Source organism: Hippocampus bargibanti, linkage group LG01 (assembly GCF_051943395.1).
Source record: "Hippocampus bargibanti isolate YZ-2025 linkage group LG01, ASM5194339v1, whole genome shotgun sequence".
NCBI classification, from domain to species: domain Eukaryota; kingdom Metazoa; phylum Chordata; class Actinopteri; order Syngnathiformes; family Syngnathidae; genus Hippocampus; species Hippocampus bargibanti.
The window spans coordinates 26,198,643-26,219,227 of NC_142734.1; the positions used below are offsets into that span (position 1 = coordinate 26,198,643).

Sequence of the window (20,585 nt, forward strand, 5' to 3'; positions counted from 1 at the left end):
ATGACGACAACACACGAAGCAAAACATGACAAAATACAATTTATTAAAATATCTTTTTGAATACAGATTGTATGGGTATTTATTCAAAAGCACGTACAGTCTTAAAAAACCTTATAAAACATTTGTCATAACGTGTTATAAAATACATTCCTTTGAAACAATGATACAGAAATCATGCAGGTGTTGATTTTTTGAAAGTTTTGTATACAGGAAAGTATAATGAAATACATGGTTTTACCCATAGAGCGTTTTTAACGATATTCATAATGTGTTGTAAAATACATTTGTTTGAAACAGATACAGAAAACATGATGATTTAGTTCTGTATTCAGGAAAGTAGGATGAAATATGGTTAGACTCGAGCATTTTTAACCACATGCTTTGTGAGTTAGCAGGACCTTTCTCTTCATATCATTCAGACGTTTATTGAGATATTATATACTGTCACACAGTAAATATGTGAAGCAGACAATTTCAATTTGGATTTCTTCGTTGAGAGAGAAGAAGATGGGCTTTTTGGCATGTGCACTTATATTGCTTTGCAGTGCCAGGTGGCAGGTGATTGTTTGCATTGATTAAGATTTCATCATGACTGAGAAAGAACAATTGGGACACGTCAGCTTCTCTAGTTACATCACGGCGCAGCAACAGGTGGCAGGGTAGTTGTCTGCATTGACTTTAAATTCGTTTCCATAGACAAAGTAAATGTGCGTTTTCCCTTTCCATGAGTACGTCACTTTGGTGACCGGGATCAGTTCGATAGTTTGACGCTGGAGACAAAGAAGAGTAGGCATGTTACCAGGTATGTTTCTACTTCTTTTTTCCTTTCCTCTTCCTTACATAACTTTGCTGCTGTGAAATGGAAATTTCTGCACTGCAAGATGAATAAACGTACAACCATTCTAATCCAAAACAACACACCTTCAATTGAGTACTCATGGTAATATGACGTTAGATGAATTTCTATCCAGCTACAAATGAAGTTGCTTAAAATGGTGGAATTACCTGTTGAAGAATGCGAGACGTCTGAGAGAACCTGCCCTGGTGTTCATTGATTAAACGCTGTGCGGCATTCACCACAGCAGGGTCCGGGAATCCCATCACCGGATAAACCTGAACAAGGTCATAGCAGCTCTGTCATAATTTAGCCAGGGGAAAAAATAAGACTTGATTTTGTTTCAACGTTGGATCAACTGTCCAATGTGGTATCTCTCTCAAGTGAGCTTCACAGACTTTTAAATCACACAAGAAAAATTATACTGATCAAAATAAATATTTTTGTATGTTTTGAAGGTTAGCCAATTCATTAATATGGATTGGTTCAGAAGGTTGATAGTCCCTCTTCAATACAAAATGTGTCAGAGGGAGCATAACTGCAACTCTGCCCTACCTCCACTGGATGTCTGCATTTTTGAAGAAAACTGAGGAACGTTTATTGCAAATCAAGCAAATAAATAAATACAAAATTCCATGTCAGAACAGTTTGGTGATGGCCCTCTTCTGCTTAAGTAAACAAAGCAAGGTCAATCAAGGATGGTTGCATGAGTCTGTGGAAGTACACGAGAGCACTGACCTTGTCGACAATACCCTTGGGAATAAACAGAAACCTGGCCTCTGAACACAAAAATCCCACCAATATCAACATGTTGCACACTGAGAAGTTGTAAAATGCACAGTTGGCCAAAAGTTCTTTTTCATTTCCTGCTGTTGTAACGTCTAGTGTCACAATAGCGGATGCCTAGAGAGCGTGCAATGAGCGGTGGAGTGTCAGGGCCTGCAAGGCCTTTTCTGCTGGCCTAAAAATATCTGAATCACAGGCGGATGTGAATGACATTTTGTCGATGAATTATTATGAAATAATTCCAAATTGTCTTGTCAGCTTCCTTTCATTGCTTTTCTTTCCCCTGTTGTGTTCCTTCCAGATGTGACTTTTCACATTGAAGAATCATTTCACCAATCACATTTCAGCCGTAATTTGTCACGAGGGTCAGAAAACTACCGGGACGCCTCCACCATCAGTTCTGCAGGCCCAATTAAATAAGTCGCAATTAAACTGTTGCTTGAACCAATCACATTTTGAGTTGTTGACACCAAGGCCTTCTCGCAGGCCTTATTTCTTGGCTAATGCTACCCTCTAGTGCATAGGTGTCAAAGTCAAGGCCCGCGGGCCAAATCCGGCCCGCCACATCATTTTGTTAAATTCCATGATGATTGCTAAAATCTGAGCCAAAATTTCATATTTTTGGATGTCAACCACAATAAAAGTCATTATTCTTGATTCAGATTTGAAAACGAGTTATTCATTAATTTGCTGTGTGCTCTATATGTAATATTTGAAGCGATTTAAACATTCTAATGGCTTCCCCAAATTCATAACGGCCATCGAGAGGAAACCATTACTACAGTGTGGCCCGCGGCAAAAAATGACTTTGACACCCCTGCTCTAGTGGATTTGGAGTAAATCACACCACAGTTTTTATATGAGTCGCAGTTGCAATAAAGGTTGTATAGTCATAAAATAGTTATCAAGGGTTAGATTGATTCAGACATAGCACGACGGAAGGCATCAGTGTCAAATGCACGGTTCGCCATTGTGTGCAATACAATACAGACTAAGCATCTGCTGTGTGATAACTCTTACCAAGTACTGAGACTCCCTGAAAAGCTCCTTGCCAGACACTTTGCTGAGGTTATTCAAGTCAAGTCCACTGCATTGCTCCACAACATAGTCATCCAAGTTGTTGGTCCTAAAATATGGAATATAATTATAATCAGTGACGTGCAGTCAGGGGAGGCAAGTGAGGCCGTGCCTCACCTGTCATCATGGAAATACGAATGAAAAAATAAATTAAAATTATATTTATTTCGTGATTTGTTATATTTATTTAGTGATTTGTGCGGTGAGGCAGCAGCCGGCTGAGACTTACCATGGATTGCTCAATGACTATGCTAACTGTGCTGGCTTGCTCTGCAGTGAGACCGCATTGCTGCCCCTATGCATATCGCTATTAAAGTCTTCAAAGACTTTTAGTATATGAACTAAATTTCTACAGTTTACTATACAATGTAGATTCACTTTACATTATAAACACTGTCCTACAGTGTTTATTTTATTTTATTTTTATCAAAACTGTGTGATTAGGTGAGGCACACAGTTCTCCTGCCTCATGACAGGGGGCGCTGGTGATTACAGAGATTCTTCTTGCGCCTTCTCGGCTGCAGAATAGAATTAGTGAGAGCAAGCTACAGTAAACAGTTAGCAAGTTAAGTGCAACCATCCAGTCATTTTTTCGTGTTGCTTGGCCTTATTTTCAGAATGGAGGATTACACATCTAAATTGAAAGAAATAGAGAGACTTTTAAAACTGAAGAAAGATAAGGAAGACTTCGACAAAGAAGGTATTGATGCCTTTCTTCAGAAGGAGCAGCGCATGGACTTCATTTATAAGTAAAGGTAACACGATAATAACTTTTTTTTATTATTTTTTTCTATGCTACAGTTTATATAAAGAATGCTGACATGACATTTTAAACAAAACACGTTAACTGTTGCCAATCAAATGGTGAATAAGCTACTCTGTAGAGTTCATGTTAGTAAATCTGACTGTGATGACGTCAGTGCCTCACCAGCCATGAACCTCACCGCACGTCACTGATTATAATTGATCACTGTAAGGCCTTATTAGCAGTGCAGCTGGACCATATGAGAAGTAAAAACAAAACTAAAACAAAGGAAATAGTACCATTTTACGGTGAGGTTTATATAGACCAAAAGCTGCTGTTTTCCCTGACAAGTGGGACATTGCTTGAATCCTCGTCCGTGGCAGAAGTGGCAGCTATAGAACAGTGTAGGATTCAAATGCGGTCAATCAAAGGTATTACAACACAGATTTTAGAAGCAAAGATTTCACGAAAAAAAGGTTTTCTTACTTTTCCCGCCCTCTGCCAAAGCAATGATTGCATCTCTCGTTTCCATGGCGGAAACCAGCCCCGTTGCAAACCCAACAAACTTTCTACAGGAAAGGGAAGCGAGCCAGCGTTTAGACAGTCGTGACCAAAAGGTCCCTCGTAATTAGGACTTACATTGCCTGCACCGGCGCAGTCTCTGCAAGGTGTCCGACCTGTTCCCACGCAAACGTGACAGCTCTGTTGGTGAAATGATTCTCATTAGCGGGAGAACAAAACACAGTAACAACCCTCCACACCCCAATTCGAACATGTTTCAAATGATGAGAGAAATGTGAACCTTCATTGAGGATGTGTAAGGAACTTTGATGATCTGTTGACTATCCTTAAAATAACTGGGGGCCGTTGCAGCGATGTCCCAGGGCCCCGGAGGAGGTTGGGCGTAAGCATCCACCGGCTGTCCTGATAGGAAAAAAATTACATTGAAGTTGAACCTTAAAGATCCGTGTGGAAATTCAAACTTAAATAGCTGACAGAGAGCACAGCTAGACAGGTAAGCAACAACCTTTTCAGCAGTTGCGAGTTGTGCGTTTCACACCAAGGTCCTACAGTAGTGCTACGTTTGAATCAATCCAACCCTTAATAACTACATAGATACCTCAGCTTACGAACGCTTTAGCTCACAAACATTAAATTTGTGAGAATATAATCTTGGCATACAAACTAGTTTTCGGCGGATGAACCAAACCACACAGCGCCACGGTGGCTGGCGGACTAGTTTTCCACACACCCTTTGAGAGCAGACGTGGTTTGCTATCGAGTGGAGTATTTTTGCTATTATGGGACCGAAAAAGACCCCACCACAGGCTAGTGTTAAGCCGAAGAGGACACAAAAGAAAATTACGGTCGAGCAGAAGGAGATCATCGAAAAACACAAACAAGGTGTGCGTTTGTGTGACTTAGCGTCCCAGTACCAGTACGCTAAATTGACCATTGCTACGTGTGGCTAAGGGTGTTTCTGTGTTGTCTAAGCAACGGTCTCAGGCAATAGAAGAGGCCGAAAAACCTCTATTGATTTGGATTAATGAAAAGCAGCTAGCAGGGGACATTGTGAGTGAGGATATTATCGCCGAGAAAGCACGGCAAATTCACTCTGATATCATCAAGAGGCAACTACATCAATGACCATCACAAAGGTAAATAAAACGACTTTATTATATAGTACAGTTTATTTCTTTAATTACCATCCAATAGGACATTTATTATACATAAAATAAGGTGTATTTTGTGTAGTTTTAAGGCTTATTTAGAAGAAAATTATGTTTTATGGGGACCTGGGATCGGATTATTCTCATTTCGAATGATTTAATTATTATTATGGGAAGTAAATGTTTGGCAGACAAACTTTCTGGGAACCAATTAAGTTCGTAAGCTGAGGTATCACTGTATTTGATGACTATACAACCTTTACTGGAGCTACAGCTGCGACTCATAAAAAGTGTGCTGTGATTAACTACAAGTCCCCTAGAGCAGTGGTCCCCAACCTTTTTTGCGCCACGGACCGGTTTAATGTCAGACAATATTTTCATGGACCGGCGGATAAATACAACAAAATAAAATGATACAACAGGCATGGAAACTGCATATTGGTGCGGGGGAATCAATGTCGCAATAAATCCAATTTTTAAATAGGACTCCTGGTATTGTCTGTTAAATGCAGCTTTTTTTAATTAGAAGTCATAGGCTCTTTTTCCATCTCCTCACTGGGCCTTTTCCCCTTCGAAAAGCAACTTTCCAAAGATGTTTGTTTGTTCATTTTGCTAGCTTACGGCGGGCTAATTTTAGCGGTATGTATCACGTGACCTAGACAAGTGTTTTGACATGCGTCAAGAGTAAATCATAGTAATCCATGTAATCTGGTAATTTTTCATTTTTCAAAATAAAACACAGTTCGGACTCAGATCATAAATAAAACACAAATTATGTAAATTATTTATTCTTTCTGTGCGGCCCGGTGCCAAATCATCCGGGGTTTGGGGACCTCTGCCCTAGAGGGTAACATGAGCCAGGAAATATAGCATGCAAGAAGGCCTTAGTGTCGCCAACTCCAAATAGGATCGATTAAAGCCATAGTTTGATCAACACTTATTTAATGCTACAGGGCCCGCAGAACTAATTGTGAAGGCAACCAGGTAAATTTCTGACCCTGGTAACACATCATGGCTGAAATTTAATTGGTTCAATGCTCACTCCCAGACGATGTGCAAAAATGTGGCCAGTCCAGTGATTTTGTCATTTTCACTCAAATTGCAGGACCCACAGAATATTGAGATTTAGGACTACATAACTCTTCACTGCAGCGTAGGAAACCTTAGACTCTCTTCTTTCATCAGAAAAAAAGAGTTAATTCCTAAATTATATAGGTATGGAGTCATCTGAGCGAAAAATGGGGGCGGCTGTACAAAAGGCAAATTTTGCCCCCTTGCCGGAGGGAAAAACATTGCCAGAGGTCTGACCAGCGCTTTATCTGCAACCCCACGCAAGAAAAAAACAAAACCCAAACAAATTCGGCAATGGCGCTCCATGTCATGCTTTTCAAATCCAAAATAAATTTGGAAATGGCAGTGAATGCGTTAAATGCAAAAACACACATCTGGAAGCAGCACAACAGGGGAAATAAAAGCAATAAAAGGAATCTGACAAGACAATTTGGAATTATTTCATAACAATTAATAGACAAAATATCATTCACATCAGTGTGTGATTTAGGAGAGCAGAGAAGGCCTTGCAGGTCCTGAAAGTCCACCACTGATTTTCAGTGATCAATGAAGGTGCGTATCAAGCACTTTCCTGATTTAATTCTGAGAGTAATCACGTGAGCCAGATGAAATGAACAAAATCGAGAAACATCCGTTATCGAATGATAGTCTAACGGTTACACAGCGGGTCATGCACAAGAGAAGAGTGACCTACCCTTGTACGGCTCGTGACTCCACTCAGTCGATCTCGATTCGGTGAATGTTTCCAACCGGTACTAAATGAAAGTCATCAAGACGAGACCGTCACACTCAAATTCAACTGCAATTTGTGGATGGCAGCTTCTTTTTACCCTGTACGTATTGAAAGCCTCCATGTTGGTGATCACGCCGTCTTTTGCCGGTGCTGAACTATAACAACAGTTGCTGGAGACCCACAGTGCCAAAGCCTCCCGCGCTGTCGTCTCGCTTATTGAAGGAATACTGGGAGCACAGGCACAGGTGTCAAAGTCACAGCCCGGGGGCCAAATCTGGCCCGCCACATCACTTTATTCTGCCCACAAAAGCAAATCAAACTTGTGAAATTTCATGCTCATCTATTGAGCTAGCTCTCTAATGACGGAGATTGCTATCGAGATAGCTAGCTAGCGATGGAGCTGGTTAGCGAGCTATCTCTCTTTATATTCAGCTAGCAGGTTAATCCCTTCCATCACAGGTGTCAAATTCAAGGCCCTTGGGCCAAATCTGGACCGCTACATCATTTTATTCGGCCGGCAAAAGCAAATCAAACCTGTGAAAATCTATGATACTTGCTAAAGTCTGAACCAAAATTTCAAATTGTCCCATGTCAACCAACATAACAGTTATTATTCTTGAGTTTAAATTTTAAAAGTAGTTTCATTAATTTGTTGTATGTATTCAATATGTGGAGGGGTTGACACATTCTAATGGCTTCCCCAAATTCATAACGGCCCCCAAGAGGAAACCGGAACTACAATGTGGCCCGCCGCAAAAAAAATGACTGACACATTTACTTCAAAGGACAACCGACGTCTCCGGACAAGTTGTGTCCATAATTTGTAAAATTGCTTCAAATGACTTCTACTGAGCGTATTTTACAAAGATTCCACCGCATATAGCTAGATTTTACGTTTTAAGACTCGCGCTGAATATTCTGGAAGTATTGTTTTTGAGTTGGTGACGAGTCCTCACCCTATGTCACTGAAGGAACGCTCCTGACTGAAAAAAGGACACATCGTAGCAGTCCTTCCATCACGTCAATGCATTTTGCTGGACTTGTTTGGTCTGAAAACTTCATGTTGCACCAAAAAGAGGCAGAAGAGGGCGACAAAGCTCCCTGTAAGGAATTAATCAGCCTGTGGAAACGGGCTGATTAATACCTACCGACATACCTTGCATCACCTCAATGCATTTTGCGGTACTTTGTTTGGTCTGAAAACTTTGTGTTGATCCGTGTTGATGGCGAAATTAGAAGGAAAACACATAAATAACGCGATGGTGAATCGTTGTGTTGCGCCAAGACTTCTACAGTGTATTTGATGTTCGCTTACAAAAAAACGTCCCACGAGACAATTTCCATGGAGCTTTGTCGCCATCTTCTGCCTTTTTTGGGTACTGTGAGTACTAAAGAGTTTGTCACTACATTTCTCTCCAGATGCATCAAAATGACCGGAATAAATTCTTTAATCGATTGCAAACATGTATGCTTTCCTCTTCAGAACTATTTGAATCATATTCATAACTGGATGAGTAACAAGAAAGCATCTTTTCCGAATCTGAAGCTATTGTTTTGACTCTAGAGCAAGGCAAGACGTCTTGGCGTTACACCACGAACATGGGGGCGGGACCTTTGAAACTGGCCACTTCCGGGTTCAGTTTGAAGTAGTTTTTGGACACTTTAAGTCATTTTTATTGGTGTTTTGCATTTGACTAAAAATATCATACTGCGCGTTTTGGGTATTTTAGATGCTATAAATCGTTTTTCTGATGTCAGTTAGGAAACAAAAAAGTGATGTCGGTTGTCCTTTAAGGGATGCCTAACTGTCTTCGCTACACACATCTTTGGTTTTCATGAGAGGAGAAGAAAACAACATTTTGAGCATTACTTCCATTGCGGTTGTTCAGGTCCGGGTTGAGGCTGAGGCGTCGGATGTGTCGGCATTGGAGGGGGCAGGAATCCACCTAGGACCGGAATAAAAAGTTAGCATCTTTTACATATGTGGCCCGATTGTGAGACGGCCTCGGCGAAACACAGCGACTCTAAATAATCTAACCAAAGTGCATTCAAAGTTGACTGAACCCTATTTGCCTCAAGTCTTCAATTACAGTGTTCGTGAATAAAACAACAACCACAATGACCAATAGTGTAATTGTCCTTTAAAGGACATCCGACACCTCCGGACAAGTTGTGTCCATAATTTGTAAAATCACTTTTTATATTACAAACAAAAGCACATTTTACCAAGATTCCACCGCATATAGCTATATTTTACATTTCAGGACTATCGCTGAATATTCAGGAAGTCTTGTTTTCGAGTTGATGAAGATGCTTGAAGTGACGTAACGTCAGGAACGCCCCTGACCGAGAAAGCGACACACAATGGGTACAAAATTTTGGGTACTTTGTTTGGTCTTTAAACATCGTGTTGATCCGTGTTGATGCCGAAATTTTAAGGAAAAACACAAATAACGCGATGGTGAATCGTGTGTCACACCAACACTACCAATTGCGGTAACACCATAAAAAAGTGGACACAAATTCCCAGCAGCCAAAACAGCCCATTTGCAACTGAGCTTGTGCGCCATCTTGTGCATTTTCTGGGACGCTACATTGGAGTCCAGACGTCTCGAATTGATACGGAAGGACTTCTTTAATCGATTGCAAACATTTATGCTTTCCTCTTCAGAACTATTTGAATCATATTCATCACTGGATAAGTAACAAGAAAGCATCTTCTCAGAATCTGAACTCCGTGAGCCCATTGTTTTGTTTCTTGAGCAAGGCAAGACGACTTGGCGTGACGACACGAACTAGGGGCGGGACTTTCTGAAAATCCCCAGTTCGGAGCTCATTTTGTGGAAGTTTTTGGACACTTTTAGTCATTTTCATGAGTGTTTTGCATTCGACTAAAAATATCAGCCTGCGTGTTTTGGGTATTTTAGATGCTATAAAACATTTTTCTGATGTCAGTTAGGAAACAAAAAAAATGGTGTCGGTTGTCCTTTAATACCGAGTGATATCTGGAGTTGGACTGCATCGCGCATAAAACCCAATCAATTTTCACCCATGAAAGTCTGAAACAGCAGTTTTAGATTTATGTCCCTTGATTTTTTTCCCACACTGCACTTTGTACAGCCCGCTATAGCATTGACCGCCCCCATTCCTTGCATACGCGTTCCCGCGGGGCAATAAAACAATCGTCTTAAGAAGGGTGCCGCAATGATTAGTAGGACTCGTCTCCACGCTCATGATACACATTTATACACGTGTAATGACACAACAGCCGCAATCGAGTGTTCACTTGGAGCACCGCAGACGACACATGAAGTGCATTTTGAAATGCAAACATCGTAATGCAAGGCTGACGTGATGGACACAATAATTGAAGGTAAATAAAACAAAAATGAAGCCAATCCTCCTCTCACCTCAATTCAAGCCTTCATGACAAAATAGAGTGTGTCTCTGTGTGATAAAAGTGAATGAAAAAGGGCATCCTGTGATTGCCGCAAATATTGTAAAATATTTTATAAATGCTTGAAAATATATATTTTCTAGACTTGGATGAGATTTTTTTTTTACTTGATTGTAATGGGAAGTGCTGTTTCGGTTTTTGAACAAATCAGTTTTCTGGAAGAAATCAGTTTTCTGGAATAAATTATGGTTGAAACCCCAGATTTGACTGTATAGGTTTGACTATACATGTACAATCAAACCTGGGTTTTCAAACGTCTCGGTTCTCGACCAGTTTGACCAAAAATTACTTTTTTATGCCTGATTTTACAAGCAAAAATGGGTTCTCAACCAAACTGAGCGCACCTGAATGCACCAATCGACTCTCCAACGCTTCCTTCAAAGTCATTTCCTCGTGTCGCGTCTCATTGTGACCGACGCATTAGTGTTGTTGAATCAAGTTTTTATTAAAAAGCAGATGTTTGGCTCAGATCTTTGAACATTGGACCTTATCATCGTGTAGCGTTCCATTGTGAGTCGACGTGTTTGTATTGTTCAATATCAATTAAATCAAATTCAGACATTGATTATACTGTAATTGGATTTTTTTTGGTTTTGGTTTTCGACCAAATCGGTTTTTGAACCGGTTTCTGGAAAGGATTATGGTCGAAAACCCAGCTTTGACTGTTTTAGCCCATGTGGCTTGACCAGCCTCAATTATTAGAGGTTTGCCTAGTTGAAAAATCTGTGTTTGAACAATATTAGAAAAGATCAGAGACTACCAAACTAAAGACAAAATAACAAAGCAACTGTTCAACTAGTGACTTAAACGCACATTGGCACCTCTAACATTACCGTATTTTCCGGTGTACAAGGTGCACCGCAGTATAAGGCGCACCTTCAATGAATGAAGTGTTTTAAAATGGTTTCTATATACTGTATAAGGCGCATCGGACTTCAAGGCGCAACTTCAATGAATGAAAAGGGTTTTCTAAATACGTATAATATAGAAAGAGATAAAAGTTTTCCAAGTGTAAGTTGCAGGCTCATCTTTGGAAGAAAATCAAGGCTTTTGGGTACGCCTTATACACCGGGAAATACGGGAAATATGGGAGTCAAGTACCCTAATTGAAAAGACTGGGAATATGACACGTTGGTGACGGCAGCGCTCCTTAATTGACCGATCAAGGTACTTGACCTCTGAGGAGCAGTTGACATGTAGTCCGTAGGTGATGTGGTTTGAACTCCATACTGACCTCCTCCGCCCGCCAAGGTGCCTTCATAGCCAGGCATGTTGTCAAACATGCTGGCTGGTGGAGCGCTCGGCCCTTGAGAATCAGGCGCGGGTGGGGCAAACATTGCTGAAAGGAACCAGAGGAACCAGTTCAGGTAAATCTTGACATCCCCATAAAGCGTCCGACTGGGCACACGATACAGAAATCGGCAAGCCCCCAAATGATATAACAAATACTATGGTCTACTTTCGTTTTTGTTTCAAATCCAGATCAGGTTTGACGGAGATCCCGTTTCCACTGTCACGACGGTGTCTACTGTACGTGAGTACGTGCGTGCGTGTATTGGGACTTACCTTGCCCCTCCAAATTGTTAGAATCCATCAGGAATGTTTGTAAACACCAAATAGCGACTCGTAGATTGTAGCCCTCAAAATACAGAGCTTGTAAAACACCTCGCTGTTGTCAGAGGCCACAAAACGCGCGGCGTGAAGACACGCGCTGACGTCAAGGCGTGTGTCGCGCGGAAGTGCGCGATTACTTCGTTTCTTAAACAGACACGCTCCCCTTTAAGCAACCTTTTAAGGCCCACTGAAAACTTTTTATCCTCGCACATACCAGGAGGAGCGTCGTCGGCAGATGGGAGGTAACCCGGATTGGGCACGCCGTAACTCGACTTTCCGTAGCTAGTTGGAAAAGGAAAACAAAAGTTAACAAGAGGAAGCCATAGCGGGACGACCCGTCACGAGAACAGACATTTCCGCTATTTTACAAAAGGCAAACGTTCCAAAACTCACTCCATAATTGGCCTGTAGTCCATGTTGACGCGTAGGTAACACTGTGAAAACAAACATGGCAAAGACAAGTTGTCAGGCGGTCAATCAATCGCCGCTCTCCTCATGTGACATGAAAACAAATCATTTACCTTTTTTTACCACGCTCCAGAAAAGATAATGTCAGCGAAAACACCCCGTTCCGCTCTAACGGCCAGACTAAAGCGGCGATTGCAGATGTCACTGCGGTGTGTACATAGTCGAAGTTCAATTTCCCAACATAGCCAGCCCACTTTCCAGAAAACCAGAAAGGGTGTTCCGGAGGCGCGTCCACATCTGCTCTCTTGGACGTAAAAAAAATGTGGCGACCAATTACTATGTATTTATTGTCACCACTCACCACACGCCACATAAACACAAAACACGGTACAATGATGCACCGGTAAGCTTTTTAAAACTTGTTACAATAGTTTTCTTTTTATGTTTGAGCATTATATTATTTTATGTTGAAGGAAATAAGCACATTTAGTTAGCCATTTAAACATTGTAGGATGAACATTAAAATCGTGATTTGTTCAGTAGAAATGGTGCTTTGTTTGTGGCGTCACACGGAAGTGCGCCTTTCAACACTTTGATGTCTTTCAAGTGAGCCTGACTCATTCCCACGCAGGCCAATGGTATATAAGTAGCCAGCGTGGGACAGAGAGATTGGGGGAATCACGGGGCAGAACCATTCGGACTGAGACTGAGACTGAGACTGAGACTGAGACTGAGACTGAGACTGAGACTGAGACTGAGACTGAGACTCAGACACAGACACACACACAACTAGCAGAGACCCGCATAGCGTTGCACGGAGTTTCACAGCACGACTTGCTCGACTCCACGCCACGATCAAGCTCTGGGATACATCTACGTGCCACTTGCCTGGGAGATCTGACAACGAACCTACTTACTATTAAAGAAAAACATCAAACTCTTTATGTTTTCAATGAATGAATGAGCGAACAAGACATCGAGTGTTCGTTGGGGGGTATGTTTTTGCAGGTGCTGGAGGTTCAAGGGGTCAGCTGGTTCTTATCACACAGGGGAAGCGAAGAAATACAACATGGCCAAGGCTGTATGGAGGAGGTCAATGGTACGACATAAACCAACGCTATCTTGACAAAGGCAACTTGAGACATCTCAAGACATCCCGCCAGAAGGATGATGACATCAAAGGAGAGGAATCCAATCCACTGTTGATTTCTTTGTTTGAGCCAACTTTGAATATGCATGTAGTACCCTACAAAAAAGGGACCCTGTCTCTGTCTGCCAGTCTCAGTCTCACCTGATTTTGGATTGGATTTTCCTTTATTAGTCTCTCAGTGCAGAAATTTACATTTCACAGCAGCAAAGTGATGAGGGCATACGAATATTTCTGTGTCAAGGAGCTGAGACCCAGAATTCAGCATTAGATCAAATTGTTAGGAATAAATCATCTGTGAGTAATTTGGATTGGATTGGACTGGATTGGATATGGATATGCCTTTATTAGTCTCACAGTGGAGAAATTTACATTTGTCGGCTTCTTTGGTGATCTCTCTCACACCGAACATGCAAAAGGGTCTACTTGGGTGAGTTTGGGTTTACGAGACGAGATGGGGCGATATCATAAAAGACTGCACTCAAACGAAGTCCACCTCTCCATTTTCGACCATTTTTGATGTGGAGCCATGCATTCCCAAAAACTACGAACCCCTCTATTTGCAATGACAACATGTCAAGCTGATGGTGGTCCAGTCGCCTGACTTGGCAGCTTTGGAGCGATTCCCGCTCAGTGACAGGGTGGATGTGGCTGGAATGGTGGTTCTTCTCTGTCGGTGTCCTGCGACTGACTGGCGACCAGTTCGGGGTGTGTAGTATGCCCTCCGCTCGAAGTCGGCTGGGTAAAAAAGCAGTGCTGAAAATGGACAGACGGTTTTTAAGAAACATTTTTATTTTGGATCCTCATTTTGTGTAATGCTGTAATATAGTCTTTATTAGCCATCCTATTATGTTGAAAAATATCACGTTGATTATGTTGTGAGTCATTTTTACTCGTATGTAAAAATCCGCACAAAACAGTCAAATAATATGTGACATAACAACTGTTTCTGAGATGTTATAAACATACTTGAAAAGACGACATATTTTCTATTCAATTGGGAAATTTTAAAACTGTTTTGAAGAAAGGAAAAGGAAATGATATCCAGTGCTTCAGTCAACACACACAAAAAATTAAATACAGAAGACAAAATCACAACGCTTGCAAGCTAATTTCGATTCACCCATACATTATTTTCCGATCTGTTTTATCTCCAAAGGGGTCTCAGGGCGTGCTGGACTATCTTCCAGCTGATTTTGGGCAGTCGGTGCGCTCCATACTGACTTGGTTGTTTTGGCCAAGCTTTTATGTCGGATGCCCTTCCTGACACAACCCCCTTTACAATATTTATCCGGGCTTGGGACCGACACAATAAGACACTGGCTTGTGTCCCCTTGTTTCTACAGAACAAGCTTTTCTAAATTAACCTGCATACCGTTAAATACCATTGAATGAATTGTTTATTAAAATACAGTAAAGTCTCGTTATATCGCGGAAAAATCTTCCCCTCCCCCTGTTTGCATGTAAAAAAATAGTATCTTTATCGGATATGAGAGACTTTACTGTAATGCGAAAAAATCTTCCCCTCCCCCAAAAAAACTTTGGATTGAGCACCTTTTTTCTCCACTCTCTCTCCCCCCTCCCCCCTCTCTGTCTCTGTCTCTCTCTATGTATATATTTCCATTTCTCTGTCTCTCTCCCCTCGAAATGAACGAATTTAGGACTTAAACTCCTTATCAATCGGTGGTAACGCACAACAACGTTGCTTGCCAGCCGCCACGACAAATGTAAACGAAGACCAACGTTACTTTGGTCGTAGTGGACTACACTTCCCATGAGTCTTTGCAAGACCGGCGGAAGTCCTTTTCTTTCTTTTCCGGTGTCGGTGGAATCCCTTTCGGAAATACATCGGCGGGTGAGTCGATGGAATCTGCTACAATCCGTCTAATTTGTGCTTCTTAATACACAATTTGCGTGCTTGCAATGAATTATGAATGTTTTCCCCGCTGCATCTGACGAAATGAAGCTTTACAAAACGACGAGATTTGTGTTTGACGCGCGAGGTGCCCCCGCTAACGCGAATGCCCGGTTGCTAGCTGTTCCTCAGCGGAGGACCGCTTTTAGGAACTCTCCCGACACAAGGAGCTGCTCCAAAGTAGCTGTTCTCTTCGAGTCCTCCCCAATGGACGCTAGCTTTGTTAACTTCGCGTCGTCCTGAGCTAAAAACGTTAGCCAGGTCCGCAGTGTCATCAACATGTCCGTAAAGCGCTGACATTCGAACTCGGTATGATTGGCCTCCCTTGCTTTTCGAGCCAAGGGGAATGACTAATGTTGAAGTAAATTATTTGGTTTCTGTAATTGACGAGCATAACGTTATTTTTTTAAATCTCATTTCTCGTTTGACCGCCAACCAAAGCGTGAACTTAACGCAAACACTTGCTTTCCTATTTCAGTCACAATGGGAGCCCTCCGACCCCTCAGAAAGCCTAAAATCGTCAAGAAAAGAATCAAGAAGTTCATTCGCCATCAATCTGACCGATATGTCAAGATTGCGGTAAGTTGTGATCTTGCGGGATGTGCAACCCACATTTGCCGCTTGGTTGTCAACTGACGGTTGAAGATTTCAGTGACCCACAAGGTACTAATAACCAATTCATGTCTCCAAACAGAAAAACTGGCGCAAGCCCAGAGGTATTGACAACAGGGTCCGCAGGCGGTTCAAGGGCCAAATGCTGATGCCCAACATCGGTTACGGTAGCAACAAGAAGACCAAATATATGCTGCCAAGTGGCTTCAAGAAGTTCCTGGTCCACAATGTCAAGGAGCTGGAAATTCTGATGATGAGCAACAAGTAAGTTACACATTCAGCCTACTTATTGTTTGGCTGTTAATCACATTTTCCCTAAAGAGAGACGTCACGCTCAAAATGTGCATATGTCTCCTACAAGATCAACTTGAAAGTAAACAAGAAGCTGTTGCATCCAATGACGTAAAAAAGAGATTGGTTCACTTATGTCCCATGTAAATCCATTTCAATTAAAAGCAGCGACTCTCAGTTGCAAATGTGCCATTATTTAAAAATTAGCTCCAGTATGTGTATTGTGCCTATGTTGGCTCATCTCTGTACAATCCAAAACATTCAGAAGTGAAAATATGCTATGACGCTTTGGACAACATGGTGTGGATAAAATCCATAAAATGTGCACTCCATCATTATGATTAAATTGGATATTTGTAGATATTTTGTTCACCCAGTTAACTCTAATTGAAGGACATCAACGCTCTTTGATCTTAATTGGCATCAGACTAGCCCACATCATTTTATTTGGCCCGCAAAAGCAAATCAATCCTGTGAAATTCCATGCTCATCTTATGGGGTCGCTAGTGATCAAGCTAGCTAGTGATCAAGCTAGCTGGCGATCGAGATACATACATGCCAACGGTTTTCAGTATCCCATTCCGGGTTATGGTTTATTAATGAAACTTGCGGTTCTTAAGTTTAGAACAGGCGATCGCCATAGTGCCAGCTGTTAGATTCCTTTATATGATTGCCCGTGTGACGGGTCATTCCTGAAATCGAGAGTCAAGAAGGGCTTGCATGGTTTTTATCATTGTCATGTAATGGCATCTGCCAGAGAAAGAGCAACAAAAAGTGTGAAATCTAAAAGATAACTACAATTGTTTCGTGAGGAATACTTCCAAAGCATTTCCGGGTCAAGAAAAGGTGAGAATAACGCAAACTGCAGTGTGCAAGATTGTTCTATTGGACATGGAGGAATCAGCAGCAGACTATTTTGTACACAGTGAGGTATTTTATTTAATGAGCAAATGTGGTTTAATAAGTACTGAGGTTCAGTATATACTCCATAAAATGTGATCAAACTATTCCTTCAACATATCCATTATATTTGAGCTTGTCAGGACTGTATTATTTGTCTTTTGTGTCAATAGTTAGCTTTAGTTTTTGCTTTTTTGAATGTTGCTGTGCCAATGACCATTTTGTGTTTGGCAAACTTTTACTGAGCGAGTTGCTTGTTCTGTAGCCACAAAGGGAAATTAAGTCTGTGCCGGTTTCAAGCCTGGATAAATACAGAGGGTTGTGTCAGGAAGGGCATCCGACGTAAAAGCTTAGTCAAAACAAACATGCGGATCAAACCTCTAAAGATAAAGGACACTGATTTGCTGTGGTGACCCCTTGAAGGGAAAAGCCGAAAGGATAAGAAGGAGAGGTAACTTCATTTTGTGAATCTCAGCTGATATCAAAATTAATTTATAGTGGTCAAAGATGTGATTAATAGCCATTTATTTTAACTATCCTTTGTGTAAATTATTACACTGGGCCAGGACATCTTGCTTTGCTCGAGAATCAAAATAATGGCTTCAGATTCGGAGAAGATGCTTTCTTGTTACTCATCCAGTTGTGAATATGATTCAAATAGTTCTGAAGAGGAAAGCATAAATGTTTGCAATCGATTAAAGAAGTCCTTCCGTCGCATTTTGAGGTGTCTGGACTCCAATGTAGCGCCCAGAAAATGCATAAAATGGCGCCCAAGCTCCATTGGAAATGGCCTGCTTTGTCTCCTGGGAATTTGTGTCAGCTAGTATCAAATAGTAGTCTTGGTGCAACACACGTTTTTTTCCTTCTAATTTCGCCATCAACACGGATCAACATGAAGTTTTCAGACCAAGCAAAGTACCCAAAATGCATTGTGTGTCGCTTTCTCGGTCAGGTGCATACCAGACGTGACGTCACGTCAGGCATCGTCATCAACGCGAGTCTTAAAACGTAAAATATAGCTATATGCTGTGGAATCTTTGTAACATACACTCAGTCGAAGTCATTTGAAGTAATTGTACAAATTATGGACACAACTTGTCCGGCGGGGTCGGTTGTCCTTTAAATATTTGCTGAAAAATAAACCCCTTTTTATTATTCTTATTGAGGTCGTACTCAAACGTTGAATCAAACGACTCCTATCGGGCACTTTTATGGATTTTGGATCCCTTGAATGTGTTTTCTTTTTATTTGGGGGGCAGTAGGGTGATAAAAATCCTTGGTTCAAATTAACAGAGCGCTCTTTGACCCCCCCCCTGCAGGACTCACTGTGCGGAGATCGCCCACAATGTCTCATCAAAGAACAGGAAGGTGATTGTGGAGAGAGCAGCTCAGCTGGCCATCAAGATCACCAACCCGAACGCCAGGCTCAGGAGCGAAGAGAACGAATAAAATGGCTCAGCGGAATAAAATGCTTTCAAGCGCCATCTTGCTCACACATTTTTTTGTTTTTGCATTGTGGAAGAAAACCAAGGTTCACATTTACCACCCAAATGTATTTGCACATATTTTTTTATTTGGAGATCCTTGGGCGATTCCAGCTCGCCGCTGTATCGGTTCTAATATTTGTTTCTGTTGATTCTGCTGCGTTTGACGAATAAGTGTCCAGATGGCGCTTTTGTTGTGTTTGGAGATGCCACCCCGCGGAGAAAGTTTCCGCTGCGATATGCTGGCTGGGCCGTCACTCTGCCATCTGTCCCCCGAACAGTGTCGGGGGGCACACCAAAAAAATTCCATTCACCCAGTCAAGTGAGGAAGAGGCGAGAAGCTCATTTCCAGAAGCTTAAACTTCGACCCGACTGAATGCGGCTGACAAAACTGCCAAAGACGTCGTCGTGGAGAGTGGAAGGATCCGTTGGAGTCTCGTCGCCGGCGAAGACAATGAGCACGTCGACGAGGCTGGCATTTGGGAAAGACCACCTGAAACCCAAACAAGTCTCTCTTGGCTTCTCTCGGCCCGATATCGTGAGAAGTGGCCGTTCGTCCGACGGAAGGAAGAGAATGTTCTCCTTTTCTCTCCGATGGCGACTGGCCGTTGTGCAAGGGAGGACCAAAGGTAAAAAAAAAAAACTTTAATTTATATATGAATGTCAGGTGGTTTATGCAGCATTTTTTTCCCAAGTTTTTAAGGACAACGTCCCATATGTCTTTCAATACAATACCACATTTATTATACATAAAATAAGGCATATTTTGGATTGGATTGGATATGCCTTTATTAGTCTCACAGTGGAGAAATTTACATATTATATACAATTTATATTTTGTGTAGTTTTAAAGGACAACCGACACCATTTTTTGTTTCCTGACATCAGAAAAATGTTTTATAGCATCTAAAATACCCAAAACATGCAGGCTGATATTTTTAGTCAAATGCAACACACCAATAAAAATGTCCAAAAACTGCCACAAATCAGCTTGAAACTGGTGATTTTCAGAAAGTCCCGCCCCCAGTTCCTGACGTCACGCTCAGTCGTCTTTCCTTGCTCAAGAAATAAAACAATGGGCTCACGGAGTTCCGATTCAGAGAAGATGCTTTCTTGTTACTCATTCAGTTATGAATATGATTCAAATAGTTCTGAAGAGGAAAGCATCAATGTTTGCAATTGATTAAAACCGTCCTTCCATATCAATTCGAGCTGTCAATGACACCAATGTAGCGTCCCAGAAAATGCACAAGATGGCACCCAAGCTCCGTTTGAAATGGGCTGATTTGTCTGCTGGGAATTTGTGTCAGCAACTATCAAATAGTAGTCTTGGTGGCAAATTGGTATTTTCGTGTTTATTATGTTTGTTAAAGTGCCTTATTATAAGTGCCTTGCACGCTGGGTCTGAGAGGACAGTAATTTCATTTGTGCTGTATGTCATACATATTAGCATATTTGACAATAAAGCTGACTTTGACTTTGATTATTTGCGTGTTTTCCTTCTAATTTCGCCGTCAACACGAAGTTTTCAGACCAAACAAAGTACCCAAAATGCATTGTGTGTCGCTTTCTCGGTCAGTGACGATACCTACCGTGACGTCACTACAGGAATCGTCACCAACTCAAAAACAAGACTTCCTAAATATTTAGCGCGAGTCTTAAAACGTAAAATATAGCTATATGTGGTGTAATATTTGTAAAATACGTTCAGTAGAAGTCATTTGAAGTGATTTTACAAATTATGGACACAACTTGTCCAGTGGCGTCGGTTGTCCTTTAAGAGAAACAGATTGTGTGATATGGGCGTCCAATCGCGAGCCGTTGAATCCAATTTCTCCAT

The 20,585-nt window shown here is 41.5% G+C and overlaps 3 protein-coding genes across 9 annotated transcripts in view; 2 read left to right on the forward strand and 1 right to left on the reverse strand.

Annotated features, from left to right (window-relative positions):
* Nucleotides 1–26: 26 nt before the first annotated feature.
* ssuh2rs1 (ssu-2 homolog, related sequence 1) lies at nt 27–12,699 on the reverse strand. Of its 2 annotated transcripts, XM_089005741.1 has the most exons (14): nt 12,510–12,699; nt 12,382–12,422; nt 12,203–12,270; nt 11,609–11,713; nt 8,788–8,863; nt 7,015–7,144; nt 6,879–6,939; nt 4,246–4,367; nt 4,083–4,145; nt 3,930–4,012; nt 3,743–3,835; nt 2,642–2,747; nt 1,006–1,113; nt 27–770 (listed from the first exon to the last, which is right to left on the reverse strand). In XM_089005741.1, the coding sequence occupies exons 2-14, from the start codon at nt 12,402–12,404 to the stop codon at nt 630–632; spliced, it is 1,179 nt and encodes a 392-aa protein (XP_088861867.1). In that variant the 5' UTR covers nt 12,405–12,422; nt 12,510–12,699; the 3' UTR covers nt 27–629. The 2 variants fall into 2 exon arrangements, with proteins under 2 accessions (XP_088861867.1, XP_088861876.1); XM_089005750.1 differs by lacking the exons at nt 12,203–12,270; nt 12,382–12,422; nt 12,510–12,699 and adding an exon at nt 11,941–12,161.
* Nucleotides 12,700–15,339: 2,640 nt separating this feature from the next.
* Nucleotides 15,340–18,745, forward strand: rpl32 (ribosomal protein L32). Its single transcript, XM_089005820.1, has 4 exons — nt 15,340–15,398; nt 15,937–16,037; nt 16,153–16,334; nt 18,581–18,745. The coding sequence occupies exons 2-4, from the start codon at nt 15,942–15,944 to the stop codon at nt 18,708–18,710; spliced, it is 408 nt and encodes a 135-aa protein (XP_088861946.1). The 5' UTR covers nt 15,340–15,398; nt 15,937–15,941; the 3' UTR covers nt 18,711–18,745.
* Nucleotides 18,746–18,889: 144 nt separating this feature from the next.
* The window catches only part of LOC148903611 (glutamate receptor-interacting protein 2-like), a 52,682-nt gene continuing 50,986 nt past the window's right edge, over nt 18,890–20,585 (forward strand). For all 6 annotated transcript variants that reach the window (XM_089005760.1, XM_089005792.1, XM_089005783.1 and 3 more), the window contains exon 1: nt 18,890–19,374. In XM_089005760.1, the coding sequence (XP_088861886.1) occupies nt 19,122–19,374 (253 nt within the window). In that variant the 5' untranslated portion in view covers nt 18,890–19,121. The remainder of the gene's footprint in view (nt 19,375–20,585) is intronic.

What these genes read in the sequence shown, in the direction of transcription:
- ssuh2rs1 (XM_089005741.1), bottom strand. Translation starts at nt 12,404, where the DNA reads ATGGACTACAGGCCAATTATGGA. An exon ending in CCTGAACAACCGCAATGGAA is followed by an intron (nt 7,145 to 8,787) that starts GTAATGCTCAAA and finishes CTGTGCTCCCAG; the next exon opens with TATTCCTTCAATAAGCGAGA. An exon ending in ATAAACCTCACCGTAAAATG is followed by an intron (nt 2,748 to 3,742) that starts GTACTATTTCCT and finishes TCCATATTTTAG; the next exon opens with GACCAACAACTTGGATGACT.
- rpl32 (XM_089005820.1), top strand. Translation starts at nt 15,942, where the DNA reads ATGGGAGCCCTCCGACCCCTCAGAAAGCCTAAAATCGTCAAGAAAAGA. An exon ending in ACCGATATGTCAAGATTGCG is followed by an intron (nt 16,038 to 16,152) that starts GTAAGTTGTGAT and finishes GTCTCCAAACAG; the next exon opens with AAAAACTGGCGCAAGCCCAG. An exon ending in ATTCTGATGATGAGCAACAA is followed by an intron (nt 16,335 to 18,580) that starts GTAAGTTACACA and finishes CCCCCCCTGCAG; the next exon opens with GACTCACTGTGCGGAGATCG.